Source organism: Cyprinus carpio, chromosome A6 (genome assembly GCF_018340385.1).
Source record: "Cyprinus carpio isolate SPL01 chromosome A6, ASM1834038v1, whole genome shotgun sequence".
NCBI classification, from domain to species: Eukaryota; Metazoa; Chordata; class Actinopteri; order Cypriniformes; family Cyprinidae; genus Cyprinus; species Cyprinus carpio.
In genome coordinates, this window is record NC_056577.1 from 33,285,787 (window position 1) to 33,308,248 (window position 22,462).

General features: G+C 34.5%; 1 protein-coding gene across 2 annotated transcripts in view; it reads left to right on the forward strand.

The window, feature by feature from the left end:
- The first annotated feature begins 229 nt into the window (after positions 1-229).
- The window catches only part of slc12a5a (solute carrier family 12 member 5a), a 137,981-nt gene continuing 115,748 nt past the window's right edge, over positions 230-22,462 (forward strand). For both annotated transcript variants that reach the window (XM_042759097.1, XM_042759098.1), the window contains exon 1: positions 230-613. In XM_042759097.1, the coding sequence (XP_042615031.1) occupies positions 493-613 (121 nt within the window). In that variant the 5' untranslated portion in view covers positions 230-492. The remainder of the gene's footprint in view (positions 614-22,462) is intronic.

Here is a 22,462-nt window from a genome sequence, read left to right on the forward strand (position 1 = left end):
TTGCGAATATAATACTTTGCCAAAATAATTAATAAAGATAAATAATGTCATTTTGTTAAATAAAGTAAAATGTCAGGTTATCTTCTAAAATGAAGGGCATAAAATAAAGGTTGTATATAAATATTTATTTTTTTATTTTTTTACTTTTATTTTTACTAAGATCTATGAATGCGTCTTGATCAATGTTTGTGATTGATCGATCACTCGCGGGCTTTAGGACCCGGATGCGCAGTGAGTCTCAGACACCGGTTGATGATCCGCTCTCGAGACTCATTCAGTGTCTGCTATCAAAGAACATTAAAACGCACGTCTCAACCGGACACGTTACACACGTTTATGCTCTTTTATTATCACTAGTCCTCGTACTCCCCAACCAGAGACCGGGCTGATCACCGCGGACCGGCGCACATCTGCATCAGCTGGAGCCGGTGAAGAGAGCGAAGCCGCGCTCATTCGTTCCCCGTCAGTCCGCTTCAGGCCACCGGCGACAGCATGAGCCAGAGGTTCACGGTGACCGCCGGTGACATCCAGGGCGAAGTGAACCAGCTGTTCGAGGGCGACGAGGAGACGCCGAGCGCGTCCGACGCCACGGGAGCGGAGGGATGCGGGCAAGGTGAGAGAGATTTCTGACGTTTTGACACCTGTGAAGGATAAACTCATCCAACTGCTGGGAATGTGAGACTGAAATATTAATATTCAACACTCCACCCTCTGATATAACAGTCAAATGAGACTAAATGACTGTTTCATGGAAGATATTCAGTCTATGTCATATTGGTCATATAAATAACTCATTTTTTAATGTGCATATGCATATATTAATTATATTTAAATTATTATATTTAAAAAAAATCAAGAAAAAATGTCCAGTACATAATAAAGTTAATAAACTAAAGGTATTATTATTATTTCATATCAATTCATGTACTGTTTCACATATACTAGGCCTATATGAATATATTATTATATTAATAAAAGATTAATATTTCATATAGAAGATACAAATCCACATAAAAGCTTATAATTTTCTGGGCATGTAAATTTACATGTATATAAATATAATTTCCCTCGATTTGTATTATTATTATTATTTTAAATCTGCAAGACATAAAATGCATGCATTATTTTTTATGACTATAAATGGACTCAGGGTTTTATTTGTCTTGTTTTGCATAATATATATATATTTTTAATAATTTTCAGTGTATATAAATATAGTCTATGCAGATGACAGATTATATTCATATTCTGATATATTCAAATAATATTTCATATAGAGAATACTGATTCATATTTCAAAAGTTATCAGGGAAACCTTGTTTTAAATAAGATATTTTTCATCAAATTTCATATTATAACATATTCATGCAATATTTCATATAGACTGTATTGATTCTATTTGGATTTCATAAGGTCTAAGAAAATCCATATGCCATTGCTGAAACTGTGCTTTATTATATATGTCATTAAATGCACTGAATATTGGGTTTTATTTATCTATTGCATACTTGAAGTGTTTTTTATGTCCAGCGCAAGTGTATGATTTCATTCCTCAAGCTGTCATATATTGCGTTCATAATCTACATCTTGTGTAACCTTTGAGATGTAATGCTTCTTTGTGTCAGGAAAGAGAATCTGCTTGTTTTTATTTGTTCATCAGTATTGCAGTGGCAACTCTGACAGAGCGGGATGTTTTGTGCAACATTCCGTATAGTGCTGGATGAACGAATGGATGCAGTATGACGATGCATGTAGATGCACTTCAGTAGCTGGTTGAAATGGTTACAATGTCTTGCCTTGTCTGTTAGCCTTAATTGGGCATGGTTGTCTTCACATAATCACACTTCTGACAATATTTGATGAAGCCTTTGAATATTTAATGAGGCGAAATGTGTTTTAGACACACTGCGCTGTGTGACATACAGGAAGTCTATTAAATACAAGTCAGGCGGTATTATTCGGCTGTAATCATTAGCCTCTTGATGTTTTCTGTGATGAGGCTTGTTATTTTTCACTCTGAGATTTGCTAAGTATGAAACAATTATGTGATTTGATGGGCATAGAGAAACAAAGCAGTCTGGCTTTATTATTATGACAGGTAATTTGTCTATGCATACAGAAAGTGAAAACGCAGTGCGATGCATTAGAACATGTTTAATATTAGTTATGTGGAGCAGGATTTTGGAGCAGTGAGATGGAACTGTGGATGGGAATATTTAAAATAACTTGACTGAAATAGATACTAAGTGACCCACTAAATACTAAAATACTAGTATGGGTCTAGTGTTGGTGTTTTTTTGCCATAGTTGGCTTGTTATTAAGTGTTATGAGGTATTATTTTAATAAAAACCTGCTCTGGAGCATTACGCCTTGCAACAGTTTGAATTGCACCATTCAGTTGTACTACAAATGCTGTAGTTCTTGTACACATGACAGGTCTCAGAGAGAAGTTTTATGAATACCTTTCTGTGTGTCCTAGATTTCTCTGAATAGCAGCATGATAGGATGCTCTGCTCCAAAACCTAGTGAGCTGCCTACCTAGGGCGCATTTTCACATATAATTTTATATATAATTTCACATATATTTCACATATCACATATATTTAAAAAAATTATTTTTTGTAAATATAGGGGTGTAAATCTTTAGGCACCTCACGATCCTATCCTATCCTATTCTAAAAGTCACAATTCAATTCTAAAACAATTCTTGGTCTACATTTTTTCTTTTCTTTTTGTTAATTTTTGGAATAATATATGTACTAATATAGAATGGCGCTGTGCAAAGTTTTAGATTGACTTTTCTAATCTTGTAAAAAAGGACTTTATCCCAAAACTTCTGCATTTGCATTTATATATATTATACACTTATACACTTTTCGTATATAAATCATTTATTTAAAAAACAATCCCTTGCAAAATTTTAAATACATAAATATTATATAAAAAAATTATACTTGATTAAGTGATTGAATATTTAATAAGGCAAAATGCCTTTTTCCTATTTATTGAGTTTACAGATTTTTTGAAAATCAATTTGTGCAGTTTTATTCAATTACCTACAGTAGTTCTTTTTAAAATTTATTACAAATTAATAATAAATCAAAACAATTGTACTTTAAGAATTTTTAACCAACTAAATATTGCTTTTGATGCATGTTCCAAAAAAGAGTTATGTTATTATATATCATTTTAAAATGCCATCTTTAAGACAAATATAAGCTATCCCAGAATGCATTGCTCAGTGAAAATCAGTGTGATCTTAATAAATATTTTATTCAGTTCTGAAACAAATTGATTAAAAAAATAGCTAAATATAATAAATTTTGGGGATTCCTGTGGAGCCCTATTTGTGCAGCATTTGTAGTTGCTCCCTATCTAGAATGTTCAGCAACTTACAAGGAACAATTTGGTTAGGTTACTTCCTTAGAAGATGCAAGGCGGCTCACAAGATTGTGGAAGAGAGCTTGAGACATCTTTTCTGATGAGTTCACTGCCAAACATTGATGTTTTTGCCGTGTGAACTCCATTGAAGTCACAAATTGAAGACAGTGTCCAAGAAGGTGTAGAACGTCCATCTTTGGTGTCGCCCAGAGACGGTACAGCCTTGGAGCTCTCGTCTCCGGTTCAAGTCGCCACAACGTTTCCATGACAACTGCATCCTCTTTGTGCCGTGATTGGTGTGTCCAGGGAGTGCTGAATGCGATGATAATAGTAAAACCAAAGTGACTGCTCCCATTATGCACACACTAGCAAATAATGCTGCTCTATCACCCCCTGTGTCCATACACAAAGAATGAATTAGCTGAAACCCACTCTGAGTGTTTTTTTTAGATGTGCATGACTGATATTTCTGTGAGTGTCTGTATGCATGCATGCATAAACAATAAAATAGCAGAGTATTGGTTTTGTAGTCAGTCCACGTATGTGAGTATCACAGGTGCGTTCCTGTTTGGTGAGAAAGGCCTCGACAAGGATGATGCATTGCTGCTATTTTTCATGCTGTCGCTGATGTTGTTTTTATCGGTCTGAGGAGACGCTGAGATGCCACCCATGTAGATGTTCATCGGACCTTGAATGTCTCCAGACAGAAAGATCTAGCCAGACTCTACACGCTGTATGAAGCTAATAGGATCATTAAAACGTCCTGGATTCGGTTTAAATTATTCAGTACCTTATTCAATGTGACCCTCTCTTGTAGTAGCCTCTTTTTAGTGGCAGATATTACTATAATAGTCTGAATATTTGCCGTAAACTGGAAGAGTAGTCATATTTATACATTTTCTGAGGTCATTGGTAAAGTCAGTAGTGCAAACGTCGCAGTGCTAGTTTGGATGTTAAGTCTAATCTCTTCATTGGCCGATTTCTTTTTATGTTTATATTCTTTTCTAATTATATTCTTAATATAACTCAGGTATCTCTATCTGCCTGTGAATAATAAATTCAGTAACATAAATTAAAAAGCAAGAATTAATAACAAGAATTGTTTTCTGTCTTTTTTTTAATTATTCATAATAGTTACCCAATAAGATATGAAACAGTATTTCACCCTGTCATTTTATGCACTAGTTTTGGAGATATTTATTGTAAAGTGTTTGTTTGTTTATTGATTTAATCCATTTAGTAAAAGGAATTTATTCCCAAACTTTATTCATAAATGTAAATTTTCAAAGAACATACCTTCTTTTCTATTTTCAAGATAGGTGTTTGTTATATATTATAATTCTATAAAAACTCCAACAATTCAGTTGCTTGTAAGACTGCTATGTTGTAATACTTAATTCATTTAATTAATTTCTAAAATATCAATTTGAAAGAATGTATTTATTTATTTTTTTATTTTTGTTTATTTATTTTTTTATTTTTAATGACATTTTTAATTTGGTTTGGTTGTATAAAATTCATTGAAGTATTGTTATTAATACTATTTTCAATTGTATTCTTGAGTTCGCCATAAATATAGCCTTTGATACTGAAATGGTGTAAAATGATAAATATATAGTTAATTTCTGAATTTTCATCTATTGTAGCCCTCTTAGACTATTTGTTTATGCTTGTAAATGTTTAAAAAATAATACATTTGCTAGTTTGGTTGCTAGAGTGTTCTGAGTGGTTGCTAGGGTATTCTAGGAGGTGGTTGTTAGGGCTTAGGTTAGATGGTTGCTTAGGTCTTCTGAAGTTTCCAGCACGTTGCTATGCAGTTGCTAAGGTGTTTTGGGTGGTTGGTTGCTAGGGAGTTGCTACATTACATGTTTGCTAGATTGTCTTGTATGGTTCTGGTCTGTTTTATCATTCAGCAGGTGAAAATCTGATGTCTAGTGACTTATGAATGAACAGCATAACCTTTCCTAAACAGTGCACATGATTACACTTTTCTATCAAGCAGCCAGAAATAGTAGCCAGAGTGCCAAATACAGTATGTCGTCATTGCAATAATTGGCATATTTCACACACCAGACAGAACTATGGCCATAAGCTGTTTTTAACCATGTCAGTAATAACTCATACATATTACACTGCTGCACAATAGCTGTGTTCTCCATCACAGACGTGCAGCGTGGGAGTTTTGGATGCTTCGCAATGAGGGTATACTGGAACCACCATGATGGACAAATTCATCTCGATTTAGTGATCGTTTGCACAAAGACAAAGAGTGCTCTGTCGAGAAGAACGTCCCGCACACAGTGCTGGAAAAGCTGTTTGGGAAAGTGTCTCACTTCGTCCCACGCTGGAGTTTTGGCAGAAGTACAGGAGGACTTTGTATGTTGTGCATGGGAACCAAAGCTTTGACAACAGAACTTGTGTTTTGTGTGCTAAAAACACAACAGGAAAATGCCATTACTGTATGCATAAGTAGTATTAATTTGCACAATAAATATTCAGGCCTAAATTTAAGATTTCAGTATGTGTTTATGTTCATTAATAAAAATGCTTTTTATTAATTATTTACTATTTTATTAAATAATAGAAAATAATTTTGTAAGGCTTTTTATTTTAACAAAATAATTTTAAAGGTATTGAATTAAAAAATTTCAAGCCAATAAAATAGCCACACTTTTATTGAAAGTAAAACAATAAAATTGGACTGAAAGTATATTAAGATTAAATATAAATATATTATTTTTATTCAGATCTATGCCGATTCCCTAGAATTTTCTAAATATGATTATTTAAATTTAATCAAATTGATGCAAACAGTTAATAAACTATCCTGCGATTTTATGCTATTGAATTACATAAACCTTCAATTCAGGCCAAATATATATATATTACAATTTTTTCCCACAGAGATCTTCATGACATGTAATTTTTGGTGGGTTTTGTCCTGTTGGGACAATTTTCATATCAAGCTGGTCCTCATTTTCCATGTTAAACATTATATAGTGGCAAAATATCCGTCCAGTGCAGTAAATGCGGCCAGTGCAGCTTCTGTTGTTTTAGCTGATTGTGTTTGTCTCCATTGTTGTCATTGGCTGCTCAGCCTGGTTTCATTTGCATAATGCTTCAGAGTCAATTGCTGTCCAAATACGGTGGAGGCCATTAGCGTATTGGGATATGCAGATTGTTTAGCTCTCAATGAGCAGTCCATTCTTTCTTCATGATAGCACGTCGAGCCATTCTGCGAGACAGACTTGGAAGCATTCGCGCTATTTTAGCATAATGCTGGACTGGTGGCACAGTTTTTGTGTCTATTAGTCTAATCTGTCTCTCAGTCCCACCTGCTGCTGTCAGGTAATAATGTGGTGATCACGAGCTCTGTGGGGTTTACAGAAGGTCAGGATTCATTCGATGTGGAATGTCATCCATCACTCTCTTCTTCTGTGTCTTAAGATCCAGTTTTTCTCTGTTAATGATTTAACATTGTGTGTGTGTGCATATGTATATATATATATATATATATATATATATATATATATATATATATATATATATATATATATATATATATATATAAATATAAATATATATATATATATATATATATATATATATATATATATATATATATATATATATATATATATGCATATATGATATATTTATAATATTAAAATATTAAATTGCCAAATATAAAGTTAAAACAATCATTTTCAGCCTAAATTAAACTGAAATACACATCCTTCATGCATGTAATATTATAAAAATGTAATATGTCATATGTAAAATGTGTGTATGTCTCAGTCTTGCTGAAGTCTTGCTTTCTATAATTATTTGGTTTGATTGTTGTTGGTTTTTTTACATGAATCTTTTTTGTTTTACTGTAAAGTCATAAAATGATAACTGAATTAGCCTTTTCCTGAAAGGACAGGTCAGAGATTCGGATTGGATCTGCCGTTACACACATGCAGAAACACAGACAGGGGTTTGCACCGGCACATGAACACCATACATCTGATAGATATTGATATTACTGTCAGATCACTCATCTGTGCTGTAATGTTATTATATCAGTGCATCTCTTCACATTGATTTTAATCTCATCTAGTCTTGAGATAAATGTTGCTTATAAACATCAACGACAGGCCTTTCCTCGTGGTCATGGTTAGATATGAGTGCTGGCCGAATTATATTCCTCATATCAAATGTCTGCTACTGTAAATAAACCTGCCGTGCTAGAGATCAATTTTAAAAGAGATGCAATAACATTTCTGCACCACTAGATTGCACACCAGTAATAAAATAACACATTTTTTGTCATGTCTGCTTCAACCTGATTTGTAGTGTTTATTTCTAAATGATTTTTAAGCTAATGTTATGCATCACTTCTCATGCTGCACATGCAATGAGATTGTAGCTTTCACAAAATTACTGGTGACTGTATTTAAAAATATATTCCAAAAGAAATATATTCGGAGAGAATATTTTGCATAAAAAAATTAAAGCTGTTTTTATGACAGCTTTTTTTTTGTATTCTGAATTTAGTGCATTTTAACTTCCAAATTTTCATTACCATAATGCAAAAAAAAAAAAATTCTCATTATTTTAATGTGAATTTTTTTAATATTTATTACATTTTTAGAAATATATGTATTATTTATATTTATTTAAACATATGTATTTATTTCATTTGTAAAGTATCTGTGCATTATGAAAGCATTTTTGTACATTTGTATAACAAGAGATTAGAAATAATTGTGCAAAAATAAATTTCCAAATGCATTATTTTAACACAGTATTTATGCAAATCATTATTATTATTATTATTTTTATTTTATTTTTAGTTTATGGTTTATTTTATTTGTGAGATTCACTTTCAGATATAATGTAGAAAATTATTTTGAAGCTGTCGGAGGAGAAGTTTTGTGACTGTTTTACAATTTACCCTAAAAAAAAAAGATACAAAAAAAGAAAGAAGGAAATATTTTGCACAAAGAAAATTAAGGCTCTTTTTACAACAATTAAGATTTTTCCATTCTGATTTTATTTTACATTTTAGCACCTAAATTCTCATTGCCATAATGCAAAACATTTAATTCTCATTATTTTAATGTGAATTTTTTTTAATATACACTCATTATTTGTATTTATTTATAAGTGTTTGTGCATCATTTATTTTAATTTATTTTAATTTAAAATACATTTTATATAGCTGTATAAATGAGAATCACATCAAGAATAATGGGAATTACAAAAACAAATGCTCAAAAAATAGAAGCCTGGATGCATTACTTTAATACAGGAAAATTTGAGTGGCAAATTGCTCATGCAAATATATATATTATTTTGTTTCATTTTATATTTTAATGTATTTTATGTTATTTATTTTTAGCACATTAGGATGCAGCACCTGTATTCTTATTCCTGTATTCCTATATTCAGAAGCGCACATGTTGATGAGTGTAATGTATGTGAACTGTAGAGGGCAGCTGTGTTCTGCAGGAGCATCAGTTCACGATCCTCTTCTAGTGTTGGGTTGTAGCGGGGTAGAAGCAGACATGAGGTGGGGGTCGTAGCTGTGTAGATGCTGCTAGCGTCATCATGCAAAGCCTTCATAGGCTTGTTATGTAACGCAGTGTCTACACAAAGAAAGGATGAGCAGAAATAACCGCTTGAATCTCAAGGAAAAGCGGAGAGGATTCACGGTTCAGCTACATCAAAGAAAAGACACGCTGTAATGATGTTATGATTCACATGCAGGATCTTACCATATTGTTATGGTCCAAATGGCAGCAGCAATCGTTCTTGCACTGATCTTACCGCCTTGAGCCATTTTTGAGCCTCCCTGCAGAAACAATGATGTATAGTTTGAATTATTAATCATGACCGGCACTAAATATGAACCTAGATTTAATCATAATAACTTACTTATGTGGCCGTAATATTCTGAGCTCAGTTCGATTGGTTTAAATGAGAGCACTGAGAGAAATGTGCAATCACAATCACTCACTCTCAGTGGATCTCTTTAGCTAATAATTGGGTATTTATATGCAAAATTTGTTCTAATGTTGATCTGGATTGGCTTAAATGATGGAGCATGAGTCTACAGTTAGTAGTTAGCAGAAAACGTGCTCAAATCATCTCCATATATAGCTTTTCTGCACAATTCCTCTCCTTCACCATTCATCATTCTGTTAACAGAGAGCATGAGCAGGAAGATCTTCCTCCATTATGGCTGATTCAGTTTGAAATGCATTTAAGCATGTGTGATAATTGCACATCTTAACACTGATAAGCACAAATGTTCACGCTCTTCATATTAGGATGGTTGTTTCAAATGCAGGATATTGGAAATTTCTTTGCTTTGTTAAATAACTTTACTGCAGTGGCATGGAGAGCCGTGTCTTTAGATGACATGCTGGGGTGATCTGGATTTTCTCGTATGCTAAAGCAAGCTTCTGTATCATGAGCTGTTGCCTATGGTTTCATCATTGTCTCTGGGGCTGCTGAAGGGTTGTGGTGGCAGGCAGGTGCTGTGAGCTGCTGTGTGTCTCTGAGTTTCTCCACACACCTTCATTTACCATTAAACACCAGAAATGAAGCTGCAGTCCTCAACCACAGACCACAGCGTTCATGAGCGTCAGATGAATGTACGCTATCTATCTATCTATCTATCTGTCTATCTGTCTATCTATCTGTCTATCTGTCTATCTATCTATCTGTCTATCTGTCTATCTACCAACCAATATCTATATATCTATATATCTATCTATATATATATATATATATATCAAACCACATATCAACATATCTAACTATCAAACAAATCAAATATCTATCTATCTATCTATCTATCTATCTATCTATCTGTCTGTCTGTCTGTCTGTCTATCTATCTATCTATCCGTTTTTCCTCCATTATGGCTGATTCAGTTTTTCTGTCCTTCTTCTATCTATCTATCTATCTATCTATCTATCTATCTATCTATCTATCTATCTATCTATCTATCTATCTATCTGTCTGTCTGTCTGTCTGTCTGTCTGTCTGTCTGTCTGTCTGTCTGTCTGTCTGTCTGTCTATCTATCTGTCTGTCTGTCTTCCTAACTTCAAATTCTAAAATCTATCTATCTATCTATCTATCTATCTATCTGTCTGTCTGTCTGTCTGTCTGTCTGTCTGTCTGTCTGTCTGTCTGTCTGACTGTCTGACTGTCTGTCTGTCTGTCTATCTATCTATCTATCTATCTATCTGACTATCTGTATGTCTGTCTGTCTTTCTATCTATCTATCTATCTATCTATCTATCTATCTATCTATCTATCTATCTGTCTGTCTGTCTGTCTGTCTATCTATCTATCTATCTATCTGTTTTTCTGTCCTTCTATCTATCTATCTATCTATCTATCTATCTATCTATCTATCTATCTATCTATCTATCTATCTACCATCTATCTATCTATCTATCTATCTATCTATCTGTCTGTCTGTCTGTCTGTCTATCTGTCTGTCTATCTATCTATCTATCTATCTATCTATCTATCTGTCTATCTGTCATCTATCTATCTATCTATCTATCTATCTATCTATCTATTGTTTTGTCTATCCTTCTTTGTTCTATCTATCGTTCTTTCCATCCATCATTCTATCATTCTACATAACATTCTGTATCATTTCATCTATTGTTCTGACATTCTGTATATCGTTTTATCTATCATTCTATCGTTATATCATTCTTTCAGTCTGTCTATTGTTCTGTCGTTCATTCTTTTTATCTTTGTCATCTATCATTCTGTGGTTCTTTCTATCATTCTTTCTACCTGTCTTTCTCTCATTCTATCTATTGTTCTGTCGTTTGTTCTGTCTGTCTTCTATATCATACACCCGGTGCAATGCGGTGGAAGTGTTTTTGCTAGTTTCAGTTCGACGCAGTTCTCATTTTCCCATTCTGTGCCGCGTTGTTTAAATAGCAAATGCATCTGCACCCATTTGTGCGCCCATGGGCGTGCCGGTCTGAAAAAGAGGTGTGTTCAGGCACATTGTTGGCACATTGCTATTTTGAGGAACTGAAAATAGACTGCGCCATAGACCAACTCAAACCTGGTCTAAAGTCTGGCACAATATTCTTTCTTTGTTATTTAAAGAGCAAGTTAGTAATATGCGCATATAGGCCGGTGCACAACGCATGTACACTTTGCTTATTACACACATAGGGACACGCAGCAGCACACAAACATTTTTAAAAATGAAAAATTACATTCCGCCATGTAAATAGCGAATCTGCCATGGCGCGAGTGCAACGGGCTTTTAAAGAGGATGAGAGATGAGTCTCTGATCAGTTTATTGCATGTTATGCCCAAAAAACACCCTTTACTCATTAAGAGAATAGGGACAACCCCTTTAGACCATTGGTCATGGTGCATTTTATATAACTAGTCAAAGACTCAGAATCACATGTGAAGGGTGATTTAACCGGGTAGAGAGTAAGTACTGCTGTACCACCAAACAGTGACTGTGAAGTCCTTGGTCTGGCTCTGTGTGTGTGTGTGTGTGTGTGTGTGTGTGTGTGTGTGTGTGTGTGTGTGTGTGTGTGTGTGTGTGTGTTTGAATGGACCTTGAGCTGTCAGCACTGACCTTTAAGCTTGTGGGTGTGCGGCAGATAACAGCAGACTGATTAAAAACCTGCAGCAGAGACTCAACCACCACAACTATATCAACACTCTCGCTCAACCATCTCAGCACACATACCGAACTTCTGCAGCGATAGCCTGATAACTCCAGCTCCAGATGTGATGATACCACACAGACCTGATGTTCTGTAAGCGCAAGTTACTACTGCAGTTGAGCTTGACAAACTATAATTGGGTTAAAGTGTTTCAAACTGTTTACCACCCATAATGTTAACAGTGTTTCAGATTAATTGCTTAGACTGTGCTTTTCCAGCCGGTTTCATAATAAGCAAAAATATTTGTACACTTCTCATAATAACATAAAAGATCACTAATGTTGTGTTTTATGCCATTGCTTTGGTAAAGCATCTGTCAATCGAACTAAAATTTAAATAATGATTTAGTGCACTTATCAAATGCACTTATCAAATCAAAAGGCTGTGCTTAATTAAATAAGGTGTACAGCTCATGATCTGCTTGATTTTGGCATCTCCGAACTCCATCTGGACTTGTCCTGTGAGTTTACCTTGCATTTGGGAAAGCAACATGCAACCAGGTGAAAACATGCGAATGTGAAAAGGCATTTGTAAACCTGTCGCCACAGAAACTCCCTGCAGTTCACCACCTAAATAAAAGCTTGTGGGTTTAACACTTGCAAGTAAAGAAATTAATACATATTCTTAATTCACGACTGTAGTGCAAAGTAAATTAATGTAAAAAATTATTTTACAGTGCTAATTTATTACAATAGTAACATTTCTGTCTTAAAAGTAATTAAAAATACTATAATTTGTATTATTATTAACAATTGAATATTACTATGATATCCAAATTGTTTTTCTGAAAATCCCCTAACAACGGGATTTTTACAGTTAACTAAAACTAAAATTAATACTAATACTATAAAGTTTATTTACTTGAACAAAATAAACTTTACAAAAATAAAAAAATATATTTTTTTTATTATAATAATATACTTATAGTTATTATAATATTCTAATTGTTTGTTACAAGTCAATGCAAATAATTTTATTTTATTTTTTTAAGAACTGTTCAGCTTTCCTGTGGCTCAAATAGTAACACATGGTCAAAAAACACCAAGGTCATGGGTTCAGTTTCCAGGCAAAGCAAGAACTGACAGTGTACCTTGACTGCAATGTAAGTTGCTTTGGATAAAAACATCTGCAAAATGCATAATTTTTTTTATTTGGTCACTGAAATGGGCTTGGAGCCCTTAATTTTGCACCAAATTGATGCATTTAAGATTAAAATGCAGATGCTTACTGGTCTAATGAAACTTTAACCTTTAATTCTCTAGATACGGCTCGGGTCCCACCTTTAGTGTATGTCTGATAAAAATCGTTAGATCGATCACTTGATCAATGCTTAACAAGACACATGATCGGAGGAATCAGTCATAGAGCAAATACTGCAGGAAGACTTACATGCTGAGGTTTGTTCAAATCACTAACCCTAAACATGAGCAAAAACAGTGCAAACACTCTTAAATAATAATTCATGTTGTTGAAATAATGCATTTTTTTACACACGACAGCTTTGATGAATTAGTCCAGGAGTGAATCAAAGAGTGAATTAGAGTTGCTGTGGCTTTTCCGCATGTATAAAATACTAAACGCAGCTTCTTGAACCCTAAGCTCTTTGAACCCCTGCCAACAGACTCATTCACGTCTCAGTCTATAAGAGCCAAGACCCATTCATCACTGTAACTTTTTCCACAGCTCGATGTGTACTTTCAGTCTCATTCTTTATCATTAAAGTCCTCCTCCCAGGCTAATAATGTACTGCGGTGATAAACAAATCACTTTGGTGATGGGGAACTACAGAGGTCCGTTAGTGTGAGGAAAAAAAAACGCTGTTCACCTTTTTGACTTTGTGCATCTGGTTCATATTGCAGCGTTTGGTTCCCTTGGTCTGAAATAATCCGAGGCTCTTGAGGGGCCGCGATTAGTCTTGATAACTGCTGGACATGAGCTGAGATCAGTGGGATAAATGGGATAGTCCTACAGGGCGGGTCGTGAACTGCGGTCGCTGGGGAGCCTGCGCCGCTATAGGGACTGATGGAGGGGCGAGATTTCAGAGCAACATGTTTATATCACAGTCCGTTTATAAAAGAGCCTAGAGCTATGGACGCTCACAGAGAGATAAAAAGAGAGAAATATAAAAGGAAGAGGCTTCCATTCAAGTCAGTCTAAATAAAATTGATAAACAATATATTTGAGCTATATTTCTGTCTATATTTACATCTGATCTATATTTGATCTCAAGTAACTATACATCATTAAAAACATCTAGGACTCATGCTTCAATATTTAATCAGTGTTTTACTAGTAACCACCTAGCGACTATTTATAATACCCTAGTAACCACATATTCCATTAAAACAATACCTTAGTAACCACCTAGCAACTACATATCTCAGAAATCTTTAGCAACCACTCACAATGCCCTAGTAACCACCTAGCAACACCAAGTAACAAATCAGAACACCCTAGTAACTTCATAACCCACTGAAACCCATCAGAACTCTTAGCAACCACCAGAGTGACCACCTAGCAACACTGTAGTAACAACTCAGAGTACCCTAGCAACCAAATAACACAGCAACCCCCCTCAGAACGCCTTAGCAAACATCCACAAGTTATGGTTAGCTTATTTATTTTTTAATTTTTTCTACTTAATACTTTTAAAATAAAATAAAATAAAATAAACATTAATTGAAATAAAATCAAATATATTAAAAAAGTATTTTATGTCTGCTAGTTGCCAAGGCAACTAGATACACAACGAAATACACAACGAAATTATTATTATTATTATTATTATTATTATTATTATTATTATTATTATTATTATTATTATTGTGTAAAAATACACAACGAAATTATTAAAACTTTACCTAACATTAAAATCAAACATGTAATATATTAAAACTCATTCAAAATATTAATAAAAACTATTAATAAAATAGTATTGTACTAGTGATCTTTTCATGCAAATATATATATATATATATATAGATATATATATATATATATATATATATATATATATATATTTTTTTTTTTTTTTTTTTTTTTTTTTTTTTTTTTTTTGGGCCAGGCCACCAAAATGAAATTCTGAAGATCAAAAAATTGATGGATCTCTTTGTTTGTTTGTTTGTGGTTTTAATATAGTTTTTAATTATTCACTAGCCTGTGTTCTGCACTAAAATATACTAGAGAAAAACAGCTAAATAATTCCTTTGTCACTGGAAGAAAAATGATATTGATGCAATCCAAAATACAGTTTTATGGCCAGAAAATATTCTCAGTTCACCCGTCACTGGCTGGAGTATCAACAAGTTAAAATGCGACCTGGATGGAGGGCATCTGACTGTGACATTTTGTTATTAAGCTGATGTTGATGTGGGTATTTTTCTTCTGTGTGTGTGTGTGTGTGTGTGTGTGTGTCTGCATACCCTTACGTCTGTGTGTGTGTGTGTGTGTGTGTGTGTGTGTGTTTGTTTGGGTGATATGACTCACCAAAAGCAATCACATACTTTTCACCATCAACTCACTGTTTAATAGCCTGCAATGTTTTGCCACAGGCACCTTTTATACCAACTTCGATAAAAAAAAAAAAAACTGAAGGCCAGTCTCCTTCACATTCTCCTTCACATAGAACAGAGGAAAATGGCTGCTTTGGAAGCTAATTGCAACCATAACATCGCTCTATCCATCATATCCCTCAGCTGCATGAGTCCTTGGAGACAGATTTCATATTTAAACAGCACAGCTCCTCCACAGAAAGATCATGACCTGAGTCTATATGACAACCTCTAAATACTGATCTAAAACCAGCCTAAACCACCACAAATGAATGCGTGTCACTGTTTCTAATTTACACGGAGTTTCCAGCAAGACTACTAACACTAGAGCATATGCTACGTTACGATTTCAGTCGAGTTTCAAGGACGCAGAGCAAAAACCAAGTGCCATGATTATTGTTTAATGATTTGATGCCAAAACCTTATGAAAAATACAGTGACTAGTTCTTGCTCAGAACAGAAGAGCTCAGTCTAGCAGATTCAGAATCAGACTCAGAGTTGTGCTCAATTCAGAATTCAAATGAGAATGCCTTTTTCAAAAATTCTACTGCAAACAAGATGCAGGATGCAATTTAAGTTTGAATGTAAGGAAGAAGCATTTAGTATTTTAAATAGTAAAGTTGTTCCTCAATCACAATAATTTTCTTGTTCACAGCAAATTTGATAGTTAGGACAGACATTTACATACACAGACAGACAGACTGACAGAAAGAATGACTAACATATAGGGGCCCTATTTTAATGATCTAAGCGCATGGTCTAAAGGGCATGTTCGATTTTCATTTAGAGTTTTTATCTAATATTTACGTAAACGATTTTTAGTTTTAGTTAATACCATCACTGATATGGGCTCAGACATTTCTCATCAAACACTCATTTTGTAGCTTTGTACTCTTACTTTATGACTTCTATTTCTCATTTTTGTCTCATCTCGACTCATTTGTGTCTATTGTTTTGGTGATTCAAGACAAAATTGATATCTATAAGAAACAAAACTGACATCTCCATTATGTCTCGTTGCATGTGAAAGAGCAACATATAAGCAATAAATAATTCCTTCGGGAAATATCGATTCCAGTTCATTCTGGTTCCCTCCGTGAATGAATGCGTAAGTTTAAGAAATGGTTTTGCTTTTCGAGCAGGAAATGATGTGTGCATGGCTTGAGCCAGTGATTTGTTTCTCTTTAAGTTGCTTTGATATAACTCTTAATAATTGCGTTCAAATACAATGAATTTTCCGCATGGGAACATTGTTTCCTGATGTTAATGGTTTATATAGGTGATGATTGTTTCTCAAAATGAAAGTTGACAAAATGTAGATACGTGCAAAGAGGAAAGTAATAGTAATGATTATGAAATAATGGGAATCAAATGAGCACTTAAACGCCCCCCAGACCTCCTCCCTCAGTTCAAAGTACAGAGGCCAGATGCATGGAGCGAGATGTGCATGGCTAATGTTCAGTGACAGCCTCCTTCCTTTCTCCTCATGCTATTTCTTCCATTTTCTCTTCAGTTGGCAATGACCGGTTGAGCAGTTAGTAAGAGAGCTGTGACGGCGAGCCTCTGTAACCAGCAGATTTACATATCAAAAAGTATTTACACGCTGCTAAGCGAGGAGAAATAGAAACAACTCCCATGCATTTGTTCTGTTGTGTATTTGCACACAAGCCACAGAGTTATCAGCACTCCCCGATGCCATTTATGGAAAAGCAGGCCGACCCCCTTCACATTTGCTGAGGGCTTGACTTCAATCATCGCCTCCGTGTAATAAATTTGGAACAGTCGCATGACAACATCACAACACTAAAATGCATATTTCCTTGCATTTCGAGAGAATTTGACTATTGCTTTCTCTGTCTTGAGCAGAACGGAGATGGGATGTTTAGGCAGCAGCCGCCTGATTTAGGCGTCTTGTATCTTTTGTCTTCTTCGGCCGCAAACCTGTTTATCTGAAAGGTGTTCAGATTCATTATGGAATCTGCTGCTTTAATGGGTCTCTTAGAGACCTTGAGCTGAATTACGGCCGGTTATAATGTTTACAGGCCGAATGATTGTAGGAAAGAGGGGGGAAATGATGGTGGGCAGTGCTGTCGATTTTTATTTCTGAACTCATGATGTTTCAGGTTCTTTCACTTTTCTGGTGATATTTTTATATGTTCTTTTTTTATATTTATATATTTATATTTATTGCAAAAAAAAAATATTATTATTATTATTATTATTATTATTATTATTATTATTATTATTCCATTTAATTATTTATTTAAACATTTGTCTTAATAATTCTCATTCTTATTCTTCCATTAAATTATATAATAAAAAATTATATCAATTATATTATATTATATTACATTATATTATATTATATTATATTATATTATATTATATTATATTATATTATATTATATTATATTATATTATATTATATTATATATGTGTATTATTATTATTCCTTTTAATAATTTATTGAACATTGGTGTCAATTCTATTATATTATATTACATTATATTATATTATATATTGTTATTATTCCATTTCATTATTTATTGAACATTTATTTCACCTATGTTTATGTGTTTATTTAAATCTAATATAAGACATTTTATTATGTTTATTTTATATTTATTTTATATGATGTTTTATTTTATTCTATAGTTATTTTAACCCCCCCCCCATTGTACATAGGTCCTATATTTACATATTTATATTTGCATTTATATTCATTGCCCTTATGAACAATAAAAGGCTAATAAACTTACATTTCGTAAGAATTATTGCAATAATAATAATAATCTACTTAATTATTTATTAAACTGTTTTTTTCATGCTTTTTTACAAACGTTCCTTCATCTTCACTCAGTGTTCTGGATCCTGTTGCACATTAATTAAATGAGTTAATCATCTTGTGGTAACAGTCAGTTTACAGGTGAGGATTTCCTCACGCAGTCATTGGGAAAAGAGGTCAAATGCATAAACGTCGGAGTCTGACTTTTTTAAGCACGCAAAGACTCGTTCCATTGTCAGGAGGAAGTCAAATGCTGTTTCAGTAGTGCTGCCACTAGTGCATAATCTGAGCTATTTTTGTGCAACCCTCCCACGCATGAAAAGTCCAAGGCATCCTCTCCCATTTAGTATTCCATGCATGCATTATGTAATGCTCTTTGCGGGAGGGGGATGGGGAGAAACAGAGGAAGAGGAAGGAAGACACTCGTCCCATCGCACGTGGACTGTTGTCACAGGGCTCACACATACGCACATCCGCCACCTCAGTGAGTCACTGACAGTGGCTGTGACAGCGATTGCCCTCGAGATAATACAACAGAGCTCCGCTCATCCCAGAGGAGCTGTGCTCAGCCTGTCCGTACACAGAGGTGTCAGAATATATGTAACATTTACAAATCCTGTAGGTACGAGCTCATGTGGGAAGACCGGCTGATGGTGATTGAATTTAGACATGTCTCTTTGTAGGAGGAAAGGTGCAACTGCACAAGTCAAAATCTTGTCTTCCCTTGGTGAGCTCTGTATTCATGCATGATTGAGCATTCATTAGTTACAACCTAATCAGAGCCTGTCACACTAAATGTGTGCATGCTTGTTCCCAGAGGAATGTTTTATTGCTCTGTAGTACTGTAGCACTTTGTATAGTTTTCATTTATGTATCATGTTGGTCTCAGATGTTTCTCCTAGAATGTGTTCCTGTTCCTGTGGCTCAGTGGTAGAGCATAGCGTTAGCAGCGAAACGGTTGTGGGTTCAATTCCCAGGGAACACATGTTAGGTAAAAAATGTTAGCCTGAATGCACTGTAAGTCGCTTTGGATAAAAGTGTCTGCTAAATGCATAAAAAAAATTTAAATCCTTTGGGAGGATTAAAAATAGACACAAATGAGACAAAAGTTCTCATAGGGTAAGAGTACAGAGCTATAAAATGAATATGAAGAGCAACTCAGATCAAAACAAACTCTAAAGTTTTCAAAAGTCTCAATTTGATCTCCTTTTGTTCTCGTTGTTTAGGAGAAACAGTTGAGGTAATAAAGAGATCTCATTTGTGTTTTTCTTTCACACTGACAAATAAAAATGTAATTGCTCAGATTTAGCTCTAGAGATTTGATGAAATTCTTAGTTATGTTACGTTGAAATATTAATTTTGTCTCAGATGTGTTTCTTAAAGTGCCTTTTAATAACATCTCAGTGCTGTCTAGGATGAAGAATTGAGATATAAAAGAGATCTCAGTTGTGTATCCTATGCACAGATGAAAATGTTATTCCTCAAGCATTGCTCTTTTGTTGCTCTAGAGATTTGTCGGAGGTCTCTGTTATGTTTCATTGAAGTATTAACTCCTAAAATTCTGAAGGAGCAATAAAACAGATGTGAATGAGTCCATAGTTGTCATACAGAGCTATAAAATGAATGTGGAGAGCAGCTCAGGTCATTTGAGAATGTATTGAAACATGTTTGAGTTCATACTGAGATCTTTATATCCGAGAAGAAATTGTTGAGATAGCCTCTGAAACATTAAAGTAGATACATTTGGGGTCTTTTTCCTCAGAAGTCTCAATTTGTCTCAGATTTGTCTCAGATGTTGTCTTTTTGTTTTGTTTTTTAAATAATATTAGTCTCAGTCTTAAGGAGGAACAATTAGGATATTAAAGAGATCATTCCATTGAATGGTTGGAGTTAAGAGTATAGAGTTATAAAAAAGAACATGCAGCTCATATCATTATTTTGAGACACTTTTGAGTTCGAATTAAGATCTGAGACAAGATTGTTGAGATTGCTTCTGGGGGATAATGGAGTCTTTTTTTTCAGAAGGATTCAGAAAAAAGTCTCCATTTGACCTCCATTTAATCTAAATGCTGTCTATGAGAAACAATTTATTGTATTAAAGTTTATAGGTATTAAAGAGATCTCATTTGTGTTTTTCTTTCATACTGCCATATAAATTGTAATTGCGCAGATGTTGCTCTTTTTGTGGCTCTAGAGGTTGCTTCATTGAAATATAAATTTTGGCTCAGATGTTTCTCCTAAAATACAGACACAAACGAGTTGCTAGTCAGCATCCAGTAAGAGTATAGAGCTACAGTATGAGATGAATGTAAAGAGAAGCTCAGATCACTTGATGAGAAATGTTTGAGTTCATATTGAGATCTCTGACTCTTCAGACTTTAGATTGAGCTCTACTTGAAACTCTAAAGGAGACACATGAGAGTCCAGTCATCTTGAACATAATCTGAGAAGCTTGCAAAGGTCAGCAAAAATCTCCAATTGTGCTGTTTAGAAGAAACAAGTCAGATACTAACAAGATCTCATTTCCGTGCATGGAAATAAAAGAGCTATTGAGTAAGATCTGAAGAACTTAACTTCATTTTTCCCCTCTACTTTTTCTCTTTACTGCATCACGAGGGACTTTTTCAGCACAGTAGTCGTTTTAATTAAAATCGATTTTGTCTGTGACAAGGCAAAAAGCAGCGAGAATAAATAGCTCAGTGGCTGAGGTGAGAGCCCCAGATTTCTAATAGTGGCCCGTGTCTGGAGTCAGATTGAAAGCAGGCTGTGATATCCTACAGGGAACAAGGTTTAGATGAGACGGTTCGCTGAGACAACATGTCATGCACAAGTTTCCCATTCGCCTTGACATCCAACTCGGATGCTTCTACAAATCCACTAGTTGTCACATTTCACCTCTTCGTCTGTGAACATCTTCCCAGGTCTTTCCTCATATTAAACGCTTGCATGTCCTGTTTTCCTATTGTTTCGATTTCTTTTTTCCACACAGACAAGTGTGGGCATGCATTGTAGATTTCCTTTCTCATGTTGAGGATGTACAGTAACTTTTGTGTATAGGTGTGTGGGAAGACAAGTGCTTGCTCCGTTTCTCTCTATCTGTCTCTTTCCTGAAGCGGAAGCGGCAAATAGCAGCATAAAATGGTTGTTCGGCAGCATCGCTGTCAGTGTGTCATTGGGAATTGAATGGCCCGCGGTCGGCTTACCTATTAGTGCTCACCTCTAATTGAATTTGGCTGGGCCAATTGAAGCAACAGCTGCGCTTTATTGAGTTGCTTTTGCTGGTGAATGTATCGATCACATTTTCATCACATTCGAGGAAAGCTTGTCGCTATCTGTCTTTCTCTTGTGTATGATAGGGCTGTGCATTTTGGTTGGTATTCAACTGACAAATCAGCTTTTGCTGCTGTTTTTTTTATTTTCATTTGTTGCTCTTTGTATTAGATAGACATCTTTTCAACTTTAATACTACACTACAAACACCAAACAGAAAGCGTTGATTGTTTTTTCCAGGCTTTTACCAATTGCATGGAAAATAAATATGTTTCTTCCTCGCTTTTTCTTCCAGCATTGAGGCATTTGATTAGTTTTGTTGTGTCTACTTTTGCAATGTCTTTTTCAGTATTAAAATTGAGGGTAAATCAAATGCAGCAGAGGCGGGTATCATTTAGCTGTCTCCATCTCGTTTACTCATAGGGCACATTAGCATAATCCGTCCCTCTCTGCATTTATCTGGACACACTTTGGAAAAAATTATTTTATCAAGCCAAAGAGCAGGGGATCACACTGTGAGAGCTTGAAGGTGAAGTAATTGAGTCTTTTCATACTAAAAACTAAAATCAAAAAAAAAAAAAAAAAAAAAAAAATTGTTTCCAAACAGGTTCCCAACACTCGTCCTCACACTTAAGACTGTTCCTTGTCTGCCATTGGTCAGCAAATCAGGTAGCCCCGTCCCAAACTCATCTAGTACTACCCTGCTAGAAAATCCAGTTTTAACTAGTTTCTGATAAATAATTTGTTATTTTTTAGCCAT